We start from the raw sequence: 12,849 nt of genomic DNA on the forward strand, positions 1-12,849 counted from the left end.
TTCCAAGGTGGAAATAGTTCCATGTAATATATCAGTTTCAAATTAGCAGTATTTCCAGACATATCTAGACATGTGAAACTTATGAATTTTTAAGAGCATGTGTAAATAGGATAAATGGTTTTTCAAATTCTCATTCCCTTGGGTGTAAGACTAATTGAGAATTCAGAAAAATAACAGATTTTCAATTGCTATAAATTAATCACAGTAAAAATACTGTTACAACTTTATGTGTGTAATTATGACTAGATGTGAGAGTTCAGTGTGTTCTATGATACAGGTAAGAATCTTGACTGCATTCTGATAAAGGCATATATTTAAGGTGTCCACATGTTCTGCATTTAGGGAAAGACTCTAAGCAACTCTACTGGAAAGTGAATTATAGGTTCTTCCCCAGCAGGCCAGTGGTTGACTCCGTGCTCACAATGCAGGAGGCCTGGGTTCCATCCCTGGTCAGGGAATTAAGATTCTGCATACCACATGATGCGGCCAAAAAAATAAAGACTATAAAAGTCATTGCGTTTCACTTATAAAGAAAAATAATTTCAACTTAAAAAGAAATAAAATTTGATTACACCTATTCTCTTTCATGATATATAAACATAGCACAGTTTAATAAGGGAACTTGGCATTGATAGGTAATCACTACGTAATCCAAAAGACCCATATCAGTCACTTTCACTCTTAAAACAGCTACTGGTAGCCACTGTTTGTAGAGCTTCACCTCTTTTTCCTACTAGGAGTCAACGGAAATCACTCCCTGTGGCTCAAGCCATCCTCCGGTGGTAATTTCCTGAAAGCTGGCTGCCGGTTGAGAGGCTCCATCACTCCCAGTTCTGGTGCCAGGAAGCCCTTCTGCTTCCTGCTGCACTGCCTCAGTGTCCCGTTAGTTTCATTGCTCCCACATCTAGCTTGTCAGAATGGCTTTGAGTAAAATTTGATTAGTGTCAACTTCCCTCTTCTGACCCTTCAAAGTACTGGATTTTCAGGATGGTTTCTCTGTCTTTGAAGTATGAAAGATTCAGTTGTGAACGTTTTTCTTAGAAAAACAATTTCAATTCCTTAGGCAATCGTGCAATACTTGAGCCATCAGCCAGCTTCTACTCAAGTCCCCAACATGTGTTCTTCTGAAGACTGATTTTCCTGCCCGAAAACACTGTGTCAACACAAAATTGACACAATTACCTGAAGGGCCAGTTTGGGTCAGAAGCAATGTCCTCAGGCTGTCCTGGGTCGGGGGAAAAAAGTGTATAGGAAGGTGTCCCTGGTCCCTACACACACACTGATCAGTGCCATCACTGCAATCCACGTAAGACACTTCCTAAACACACGCACACAAATGCACACAGGCCAACGGACAAACCGAGAAATGAAGATGGAAGCTCACCCTAAGGCATATATGCACACCTACAGAGAAACAGATCTGGAGCGAAAGAAAAGGAGGAAGAGAATGGGAATGAAGGAACAAAGGCAAAGGGCACTGTAATAGATTTCACCTCAGCAAATGCACTGAACAGAATTAGCTGAAGGAGAGCATATGCAGAGAGTGACAGCGCTGGCCTAAGAGGGTCAAGATTAATCTGGGAAATCAACACAGCCTTTGTTGTGCAAAGGGAGAAATTAGAGGAACCCGAGTGACTCCTATTTACCGTGATAAATTCACCGATAATCAATCCAATCTGCGTGACTGTGAGGGACATCAGGAGGACAGGTGACCCCGCTTTCCAAAACTGGGTGCTTTCAGGGCAAGCACTGTAGGCGCCGGCCCAGAGGAGGAGCCCAGTCAAGAGCGCATTTAGGCGCCAGGCCCGGATCTGAAGGGGCGAGAGAATTACAGATGCCACACCCCGAAATCACCTCGATTTCATTTGTGGTTATCGTGTGGTATGAACTTGGCTTTTAATGTGAGAACTTCTTGGTTAAACCGTTAGCAAACCTACGGGAAGGAATAATACCGCAAGAGAAAAGGGGATTTTGAGCACTGTGGCCCCGTACCGAGATCCCGATGCTCTGCACCGGGAGGCCCGGGGTTCAACACGTCTCGCGCCCTCCCTGGCTCCTGGTGGTGGTGGTGTGGCGCGGGACCAACGAATCCGGGAGGGCAGCTGTGGCTGAGCCTGGACGGTGCCGCGGCTCCACGATGGTACCTCATGGCGGACGGCAGATTCCGGGCGGAGAGGTGGGGTCCGCGGTCCCGCGCGGATGCCCTGCGCCGGGCAGCGGGCGTGGATGCTCAGACCTGCCCCGTCTTCCTCCGCGCCGGGGCCGCAGTCCGGGCGCCCGGGCTCCGAGTGTCCACCGCGAGGACGAGCGCACCGCTCCCAGGAGCGGAGGGAGGCCGCTGGCCCCACCAGGGAGGTAGGTACCGCGGTCACCGTGGGTCCCGGCACCCGGCGGTCCCTTGAGCCCCGGCCGGCTGACTTTTTTCGGGCTCCAGGGAGGGCTTGTCGTCGTTCAGGCCTCCTCACCCGGGGGACCTGGGCCGCGCGGGGTTTCGTCTGGCAGTTCCGGGCGTCTTCAGCCGGCGGTTCGCATCCGCCAGCTCACGGCCGAGGGCGGCCACGCGGACTGGGAGCGCACGTCCAGCCACACTCGGGTCTGGACCTGGGCGGCCGGGGGTGTCGGACCCCGCGCCCCATCCGGTCAGGTGAGGCCCCGCGTGGCTCCGACGGAGCTCGTTCCCCTCCTCGCTGTCTTCCAGGCCCACCTGGTGAGTCGGGCCCGCCCTCCGCCGCCTCCTTGGATCTCCAGGGTCTCCTGGGGGGCTGGCCTCCACTGGCAACAGCATCTCCTCTCGGCCTCCCCCAACACTGCGCTGGGCCGGCAATAAACTTGAAAGACACCATCTTATTTCATCCTCGCGTTGAGCCCATTATATTCCAGAATATTAGTCGCTCAGTCATGTCCGACTCTTTGCGACCCCGAGCCCATGGACTATTGTCCACCAGGCTCCTCTGTGCATGGAATTTTCCAGACCAGAATACTGGAGTGGGTTGCCATGCCCTCCTCCAGGGGATTTTTCTGACCCAGGGATCGAACCCGGGTCTCCTGCATTCTTTACCGTCTGGGAAGACAGAGGAAACGGAGAACTCAGGGATTTGCCCCTGGGCCCGCGTAGCTAAAGGGATAGAAGGTGATTGGAGGCCGGGGAGGCAGAAGTGAAAGCCGGGCTTCTGCGCGGAGGCGTCGGCCCGGTGAAGCTGGAGGCCGCAGGCAGGCCGGAGGCAGACCGCGCTCTCCACTCCCGAGCCCGCCCCGGCTGCCCGGGCTTCTCCTTGGGATGCGGAACCCTGGAACCCAGAGTCCCCGCGGGAAACCTCAACATCTCCTTGGTCTCTGAGCTCAAATCCCCTTACCTCCACCAACTGGGAGGCCGAGCTCCAGAGGGTCCGCTCTCCGCAGTATCTCCTCCCCAGAAGACAGCTACCTGGTCAGGGATGCTGCGGGCAGTATTTACGAGGTGGGGCGGCGCGCAGTAAAGGTCAGTGGGTACGTGATCAAGAGGGGATCTGTCGAAAGAGAGAGCCTGTGGGGACCCGCAAAGGACTGCAGCTGTAGTTGCCCAGAAAACGACCGCCGTTGTAAAACAACCATTTTACAGGGATAACTATTTTCTAGACACTGAATTAAGCGCGTTGCTTGTGTTCTTTGGTGAGGTGCGTCCACGTTTCAGATGAGGAAGCCCAGGCACGGGGAAGTGGAGTCATTTTATCAGAGTCGCAGCCCGTGTTTGAGGGACCCCAGGTCTGAACCCAGAGGTGCTGGACTCGCGAGCCCAGGCAGGTGCACAGAGGCTGCAGGGCGAGGGCACTGCCTGGCCTTGTGAGGTGTCTCACTGACGAGGAAGAGGTCCTTTCTGATCCACAGAACCTGCTTTTCTTTGGACATTGCGACTGGATTTCTCTCAGAAAAACAAAAAGCAAAACAACCCAGTGACAACAAAACAGCAAAACAAGCAGAAGCAAAAACCACCAACGAAACAAACCTTTCATCTTTTTGCTAAAGAAAATATCATCGACTCTTGGGCTTGAGTCCATGTCTCAGGACCGTCCGGTGGGAACGCTTGGGAGGCGCCTTCAGGCACGCAGCTGGGCCAGCGGCCCGTCCAAGGGTCGTGGCGGGGAGCGGGTGTTTGGAGGTCGGGAGCCCATAGAACTGCGGCCTGTGTGCCCACAACACAAACCTCCTGGCCCCCGGGCTCCAGGGGCGGGAGACTCATCCAGGACCGCCAGCTCTGGGCGTTTCTCTGACCGCCTGGGTGCCAGCGGTGCAGGGAGGCAGCTCTGACACTGTACCTATTCATGGACAGCCCCCCATCTCCAAACCCCTCATCTCTGGTGCCTAAAAAATTAATTCATCTTCAGAAGTGACTCCTCCAGTAATCTTGCCTGGGAAATCCCATGGACAGAGGAGCCTGGTGGGCAAAGAGTCAGACACGACTGAGGGAGGGGCAGGTGCTCGCTAGAGGCCCCAGAGCTTTTGATGGCAGAGCCAGCACTGTGGCTGAGGACTCCCGGCTCCCAGGCCTCTCTCACCAGATAGGAGCCTGGAAAACTAGTCTAAAATACGCCTGAGGGCTTTCCTGGCGGCTCAATGGTAAAGAATCGCCCCCCTGCCAAAGCAGGGGACGCGAGTTCCACCCCTGGTCTGGGAAGACTGCACGTGGCAGAGCAGCTGAGCCCATGCATCACAGCCACTGGGCCGGGGTCTCGAGCCCGGGAGCCGCAGAACTGAGGTCTGTGGGCACCAGAGCCCATGCTCCGCAACAAGAAGAGCCACCGCGGTGAGAAGCCCACGCCGCCCCCACTGGAGAGCAGCCCCTGCTAGCCGCAGCTAGAGAAAAGCCCAGGCAGCATGAAGAGCCTGCAGAGCCATAAATAAAATTAAAAAAAAAAAAAGTGACTCCTAACTTTAAAATAAATCTGAAAATCCTCCCACTGATAGGCTTTCTCAACCTCATAACCCAAAGGTGGTGTCTTAATTACTGACTTTTCTCTGGTTAGTGCCAAAGAAAATATGCTGCTTTAATTTTTTTTTTAATGAACTGGAATCATTGCTCCACAAAACGGGTTCGATACAAAGCAAGGGGAATCAGTCATGATCTCTTCCCAATTATCTGTATTTATTTATCATTTCCCACAAACATCACCTCAAGACGAGACCCAGACCCTGAAACAACCAACTGACCTGGAAACCACAGACCTGTGAACTGTGAGGTAATTTAAAAACTTTAAATAAAAATAGCCATTTTTTTCCCCCAAGCTCCCCAACCACATAAGCTTTCATCATCTCTGAGGATGTGGAAATCACACTCTCCATAGTTTCCAAGGTGAATCAGGCCCCCCTGCTTACCTCCGCAGTCTTCCCTGCCAAGAGACCAGGAACTAAATGCACACCCACGTATCTCTGTTCAGCAATTGATCAGGGGGCCTCTTTCTCCCCCAAACCTCCAGGTCCCTCCCACCTCACCAAGGTGGGGGGGGAGGGATGGGTTGTACATAGGAACAATGGGGTTACCCCTACCCCCTAGCCCTGCTGCTACCCAGCGACCCCTTGGAGGCGGTCTCTTCTTCAGAGAAAAGAAGTGGAGTCCGAAGGATGTGCAGTGAGGTGCCTGGTTCTGATGAAAAGATTAAAAGAGAAGAGGAGGAAACGGGCATCCATTTCACTAGGTCTTTGAAACCTCGGATGTTTCCTTTCAGTTATTTCTAAAGGTAAAGGCAGAGGGACCTTTAGAGTAAAAATGGCTCTGTTTCCGGGCAGATGAAGGGGCTCCAGCCGGCTCGCCTGCTTGTGTTGGGGCAAGGTTCCTATCTGTATATTTTTTATGGTCTTTTTGAAGAGTTGGCTTCTCTAAAAAGAGGTTCAACAGCCCAGACGTTGCCAGTCCCAGCAGTTTCACACGAAGGGGCCCCGGACATTACAGAGAACGTCTCTTCTCCAGGGGGAGGGGAGCAGCGTCTCCCCACGGCTTCCCAGTGGTCATGGGCGCCTCAGAACCCCCGAGTTCTCCCCTGCAGCCTGGACCGGTGGTCACACCCGGGGTCCTGGGTCCGCTCCTACCGCCTGGGCGAGTCTCTCACCGAGATTCTTGCGGTCGCAGGGGCGCGACACTGGAAGGCTGCGGCGATGCGCTAAGGCCTGGCGGCAGGCGGCCCTCTCGGGCGGCGGCGGGGCCCGCGGGCGGCACGGCACCCCCAGGTGGCGGCGGGGGCGGCAGCGCTAGCAGCTCCTCGCCCGAAGTCACCGCGCAGTCCTGCTCAGGCTCCGCGTCCCCACCTCCCGCCGCCGGGGGTCCGCAGCTGCGCTTCTTGTCCTCCTCCTTCTTCCACTTCATGCGGCGGTTTTGGAACCAGATCTTAATGTGCCTCTCGGTCAAGTTCAGCATGACGGCCAGCTCCACGCGGCGCGGCCTGGAGATGTATTTGTTGAAAAGGAACTCCTTCTCCAGCTCCAGCAGCTGCGCGCGGGTGTAGGCGGTGCGTGTCCGCTTGTTCTCCTCCGGCTCTGCTGCGTAGGCACCGCCTGCGGGCGACACCGCACGTGAATGTGGGCCCCTCCACCCCTGGCTCCTGCCGCCTGCTCCCACCCTTGCAGCCCGATCCTTCGGCTCTGGCCCTTTCCCAGCCGCTCTGGCCGCAGAGGTCCAACCATCTGTCCATGAGTACAGTCTGGGGCTCAAAGGCCTTTACTAGTAAGGCTTTTCTTGGAGGTCCTTTATTTCCCAGTGGCTCTAACAACCAGTGGTTCTAGAATCACCCTGTTTGGGTTGATGCTGATTAAAATGCACAGAGTGAAAAAGTGAAAGTGTTAGTGGCAGAGTCCTGTCCAACCCCACAGACAGTAGCCCACCAGGATGCTCTATTCACGGAGTTTCCCAGGTAAGAATACTGGAGTGGGTTGCCATTCCCTTCTCCAAGGGATCTTCCCTTCCCGACCCAGGGATCAAACCCGGGTCTCCTGCATTGCAGGCAGATTCTTTACTGTTTGAGTTCCCAGGGAAGCCCAAAATGCACATAATAAGAATCTAAAGGAACTGGATTCTACAAAGGCAAAAAATGTCTTTAAATAAGGACTTAAAAAACCTTTCTGATGACGACTTGTAGTAAGAAATGTATTTCAAATCAATTCACACACTGATATATAATTGACATATAAAGTATCTAGGACATTAAACCAAACTTTACCACATACGATGCTGTCTAATTTTCCCTATTGTTTACTGGGTTGTGCTTAGTCATGTCCAACTCTTTGTGACCCCATGGCCTGGGGCCCACCAGTTTCCTCTGTCCATGAGGATTTTCCAGGCAAGAATACTGGAGTGGGTTGCCATGCCCTGCTCCAGGAGATCTTCCCAACCCAGAGATCAAACCCAGGTCTCCCACATTGTGGGCACATTCTGGAGTTTACTAGTTCATTAAAAAATAAATAAAGAGGTCTCAACACAGTAAATGAATTTCACCAACAAATGGATGCACCCTTCAGTTGGAAAGACCTTGAGCTAATAAGAATCTGGAGGTTATGACATGTATTGTTGTATCTCATATGTTATATCACATATCTCTCTATAGAGTTATGTTGTTGTGATCAGCACCAACTCAAGAGCTGGTAGATTCTCTGCATTTGTTATTCTGATCTCGACTGGGCCCCTGCCCTGGATCAGAAGGGGAACCATTCTGAGCCCGAGGGATGGTCACTGTCATCAGCCCCAGCCTCTGCATCCAGGGCCTGAAATACTGGCGGAAATGAGAGGAGAGACTCCTTGGGAGGGGAGGCTCAGGCCTGACCCCCTACTGGGGATCTGGGTACCCCACTGGGGAGGTGGCAGTGGTGGGTCGTAGAGGAACCCCAGGCCAAAGAAGAAACAGCCAGGCCCAGCCCGGTGGATTAGCGCAGCTCACCGTGGCTGCGAGCCTCCAAGTCCTAATATTTTCCTTTCTGGATGAGACACCAGCTGCGCCAGGGCTGTGGACTCTGGGGCTGTGGGTTCCACCAGAACACCAGGAACAGGCCAAAGTCATCATTTCCTTCGTAGAGCAGACATTTCTCCTATGCCTGTCCGCTAGAGTTGAAAAGCTAGTGTGTGTGTTTGCTAGGAGGGTTAACCACCCTGTACAACCCGCTAGGGTTTTCCCCCAGACTGAAAGGGGGTGCCCAGAAGCCAAGGAGTAGGCTCAGGTCTGAGTCAGCGGAGTCCTGCTTGCTGGGGACATCTCAGAATCTTAACACTTCAAGCCTTTCTTGGTTTTCGAGAAAAATGAGGGAGCCATTTTGATGTATGGCAGAGACCAGCACAATATTGTAAAGCAATTATCCTCCAATTAAAAAAATATGTTAAAAAAAAAAGAACTCCTTCAGAGTCCGTAAATTCAACCCGCAATCTTGCAGGGCTTGGGCCCGTTTTCACCAGCCTCACCACAGTGCTCTGAGAGGCTCCGAAGGGCCCACTAACTCAGGGACCCTGGTGTAGGATGGGCTTCCCGCAGTGGCTCCGCGGTGAAGAATCCGCCTGCCAGTGATGAGGGGTTGATCCCTGGGTTGGGAGGATCCCCTAGGGGAGGACATGGCTACCCACTCCAGTATTCTTGCCTGGAGAATCCTACGGACAGAGGAGCCTGGCGGGCTACAGCCCGTGGGGTTGCAGAGTCGGACACAACTGAGTGACTGAGTGAACATGAAGGTGTTGGATGGAGGCTGCTGGTGGTCAGAAAAGGGAAGAGGTCAGTTTGTACCTTTCTCTGAGGCATGGGAGGTGGGACGGTATTTAGGGGCAAGCCCACCAGTAAGGTGGATGTAGTTCCTTTTTTAGGTTGAAGGTTTTGGAAGTTCCTATTGTTATTAATAATCATACCCGATTGATCTGTGAATAAAAGCCCTTTGGGTCACTTCTTTCTCCCCAGGGGCGTGAAGCCCCTCTAGGAGCAGCCAGGCAGGGGTCACAGACCTTGAATTTGGGTTCCTTCAGAGTTTCCAGGGAGGACTGAGCTGGTGCAGCAGCATCCTGGCTGGAGGGGGGCCCTCCCCCAGGTCGGAGGGCCCGCTGGCACAGGTCTCTCTGACCTTAGTCCTCCAATCCAGGAATGTCATCCTTCCAGAGCTCCCCCCATCACCTCCGCTGCTATCTTTCCTTCAGGTTTTACACTGTGACCCCTTCCGTCCACAGGAGTCCAGGAGGTGGGGAAGTTACCCCACCTCAGAAAGGCTTTTTCAGAACTTCCCTCGAATTTTTCCTGAGGAAGCTGAGGAGGAGGGCCAGGAATTGGAGAAACGCGTCCCCAGTGCGCCAGGCGGCTCCTGGACTTCCCGTCCAGGTCCATGCTCGCCGGCTTCCCGCCTCCCGAGAACCCCGAATTTTCCAAGGCTCTGAGGCCTTTGGCGAAACTTCGCGCAGGCAGGATAAGGGTCCGTCCCGGATTTGGTTGGCGCGGGGGAAGATTGCAGCCTGAGTTTGGACCCTGTCCTGCCTCAGGACTTGCCTGAGACCCCACGGAACCTTCGGGAGAAAGGTTGAGAGAGGCGAGCCCCGGGGACCCTGGGCAAGCCCGGATCCCCCAAAGACCCGCCTGGCTTCGCCAGCTCACAGTCAGGTCAGTCAGGCCGGGCAGACTAGGGGCCGAGGATTCCGGGGTGGGGGCACCTGCAGCCTCGTCCCCCGACTCCCGACAGTTAGCTGGGAGGAGGAGAAAAGTCCACGACTTGCAGTGCAGGTGAGCCTGGAAGGGGCTTCCGCACGGAAGCGGTCACGCGGTGCCGGCGGTGCAGGCCGCGCGGCCGGAATTCGCTGCCGCCGGGTCGGGCCTGGAAGGGACGTGGGGGCGGCTTCGGGCCGACTTTCCAGTACCGGCCAGCGCTAGGGGCCTCCCAAGCCGCCTGTGCCAGGAGGGCATCTCCCTCCTCAAACTGCCTTGCTGGGAAGCAGCCTGTGTTTGTTCAAAAGTAAGTGAACTTCCCCATGCCTCTCCATCGGGGGTGAGTGGCCAGTCCCCGGCCTTGCGGTGAGTCCCCTCCCGGCCCAGCCCTGGCCTCTGGACACCTCTGCACGCCTGGCTACAGTTTTCTTCCCTTGCTTCTCTGCACCTACTAGGTGCCCCTGAGATGGTCTGGCTTGCTTCACAGAAGCCGCCAGTAAGGGGGTGGGGGGAGTGGAATTCAGAGCGAGAAGGAGGCCAGGGCTCTGAAGCCGGGGTCCGGAGCATCCCAGAGCCCCGCTCGGTTCCCCCGACGGCACTCCAGGAGTCCTGGGCTGGGGGGCTCCCCGCTGGACAAGGATTGGAAGGTCCGAAGCCTTGAACTCGGCCAGACCTAGGCTGTCAGGAAGCGCGGGCTCCTGGTGTTCAGTGGACAGGGAAGGAAGGGGTTTAAACTCCCAGGAAGAGCGCTGAGTAAAGGCCGCTCCAGATTGAGCCAGAAAAAAAAAAAAGCTTCTGTGCAATATGGCCTTGTTAGCTCCCCTATGGTTTAGTGCGACTCTAGGTTATCCGGGGTGGGGGGCTGGGGTCACAGACAGAGAGAGGGTCTTGGGAAGCTCTTGGAGACAGGGGCAGTCGAACAGAGAGCGGGGTGAGGACAGAGCGGCTGGGGGGGCCAGACTCACCTGCCCACTGGCCTTTCCACGCGTGAGCCTTCGTAGACTTCATCCACGGGAAAGGCAGCTGGACGCTGCCGGGCTCCTCCAGGGCGCCCGGGTCGGCTCCATCCTGAAAAGGCCCAGCCGGCGGGTGGGCGAGCGCGAGCTGAGCCGGGAGGTGGTGGTGGAGGTGCGCCATCGCGGGGTCGTCGGCTAGCGGAGGCACCTCGTACGGGGAGATGTCCGGGGGGCTGCCCTGCTCCAGCGCGCCCAGGGCTCCGGGGAACGGCGGCGGCGGCGGCGGCGGCGGGGGCTGGCGGCCCATGTACAGGCACGCAGGGGGGCTGGCGTTGAAGTCGGGCGCCGGGCCCCGCTGGAACGCGCAGGGGTCCTTGTACAGCTGCGTGGCCGCGTAGTACTGTTCCTCTCGGTTCATGGCTGCCGCCCGGGCTTGGGGACCCGGGAGAACGAGCTGTGGCCGGGGACTTGGAGCTGCGCGGCGCTGGCACTCCCGGCGCCACCCCTGCAGCTTTGACAGCTCGGCGCGGCTCGCGGAGGGCACCCGGGGCCGGCGGGACGGGCGGGCGGCCGCCGCGCCATAGGCTCCGCTGTGCCCCACGTGGCTCTGCCTGAGGCCATTATTGGCCTGGCCGGCGGCCTTAAGAAGCCAGACCCGGGTCCCCACGAGCCCCCTGGATGTTTCCGTTTCTCCTTCGGCTCGGTTTCCTGCACACACTTGAAAGGACAGTGCCAAAGTGGGGCCGGAATGAACATTCAAAGTGGGGCAGGAACTTCTATTCGTTTATAGAAATATATTTCATCATAAAGTCTGTTTTTCCTTGTATGTTTCATACTGTACATATTAGTTCATTGATATAATTTACAAGTATACACATGTTGAGGTTGTAAACAGACTTTAAAAATATTGTTTGGGAATATGGTCCAAAAAAATGCACAGACCTCAGCTCTACAGGTCAGAAGCCCTTGGTTCTGTTTTATTTGTGCAATTTGTACACAATCATGAGTGATGTCAGTGCGCTTACACATAAAGATCCAGGATTCGCAGTGTGTTTTTGCCTATGGTTGTGCTCTGGGGATTTCTGGAGTGTAAACTATAACTTGAGAAGCATTCACAATGGCTTAAACTTTTTTTAATTGAAAGGCACTGTTAATTTTTGATTTGGGGGAACTGAGGGTCATTTGGTCAACTCAGAATGCAGGTTCCTACTGGGGCAAGGGGGAAACGACGTTGCAGCCCTTCTTGTGTCTGGCTGGGGGAGGGGGCTGGCACCTTGTTTCCAGATCTGCTAGGCCCCCAGGAATCCCGAGACCTGGCGGGAGTTGGGCGGCTGCAGAGAGTCGACTCCTGGGTCGGATGGAAACAAGGTACGCCCGGGAGGGGAGTGCTCGGAAAGCACTCTGGGGTCCTCACTGAATAGAGACACTTTTTCGCTTTTTCGAAACCAGTGGTGCTCACGGACTATCTCGAGGTCGCATTGGCACCAAACCTCGGACCCACGCCACCGACCCCTTCGCCCTGGGCATTCTGAGCGTCCTAACGAAAGGGCCGTAGTCTTCCAACCGCCAGGCGGGTTTTAGAAACCCCGGACCCCTTTGCAGAGAAGCCTGGGCAAGAGAGAGGGTGGACCACCAGGAACCAGCAAGAGAAAATCACTGCACCGACTTTCCTAAACTGCAGACTGCGTCCAGTCCTTTACCAGGTTTGACCAGATTTTAACAGACTGGTGGAAAGCACACGAATGCGTAGGCAGTGCGTGCGCTACCCCGAAATATGCCTCGTTTTCATTAAAAAGCAAAACCTAGTTGGGGATCTGAACTTTTCGGCAGATTCCTTCTGCGGTGAGATGTTGGTGCGGGCGTCATCTGTACTGGGGTGAGTAAGCGCTGGGCACCGAGGGGTCCGCCCGAGGGTGGGCACTCGCTCCGCTCCGGGGCCCTCCGAGCGCCCCTCTCACCGACTGAGAGCGGCGGGCAGTGGGGGGCAGTTCCGGCGATTTCTTCAGGGAAAAGGGCCACCTGTAGTCCGAGGGAGCAGGGGAGCGAAAGGCCGTGGGACCCGCGCCCTAATCTCTCCGCGCCCGCGTCAATGAGTCCATTGTTCCCGGCGTCCGCGGAGGACCCGCTATCGCCGGCCTCGAGCGACCACATCGATCCGGAGGGCAGGGCCGGAGGGGTGGCCGGGCCGCCGCGTGTTGACCCTCGGAGATAATCGGCTCGGTCGCCGCGGGTTGACTTGGCGACGTGGTTATGAGCAGGCGGCAGCA

General features: G+C 55.5%; 1 protein-coding gene across 1 annotated transcript; it reads right to left on the reverse strand.

Moving 5' to 3' along the window:
- Positions 1-6,076: 6,076 nt before the first annotated feature.
- On the reverse strand, positions 6,077-11,000 carry PDX1 (pancreatic and duodenal homeobox 1). The gene is made up of 2 exons (XM_070380845.1): positions 10,592-11,000; positions 6,077-6,522 (listed from the first exon to the last, which is right to left on the reverse strand). Exons 1-2 carry the CDS (start codon positions 10,998-11,000, stop codon positions 6,077-6,079), a joined length of 855 nt encoding a protein of 284 aa, XP_070236946.1.
- Positions 11,001-12,849: the final 1,849 nt, after the last annotated feature.

Source organism: Bos mutus, chromosome 12 (genome assembly GCF_027580195.1).
Source record: "Bos mutus isolate GX-2022 chromosome 12, NWIPB_WYAK_1.1, whole genome shotgun sequence".
Lineage (NCBI taxonomy): Eukaryota > Metazoa > Chordata > Mammalia > Artiodactyla > Bovidae > Bos > Bos mutus.

Bases quoted from the DNA above. Each gene is read 5' to 3' on its own strand.
- PDX1 (XM_070380845.1), bottom strand. From the start codon at position 11,000: ATGAACCGAGAGGAACAGTACTACGCGGCCACGCAGCTGTACAAGGAC. The intron at 6,523-10,591 runs GTGAGTCTGGCC...TGTCGCCCGCAG, and splicing joins GTGGAAAGGCCAGTGGGCAG to GCGGTGCCTACGCAGCAGAG.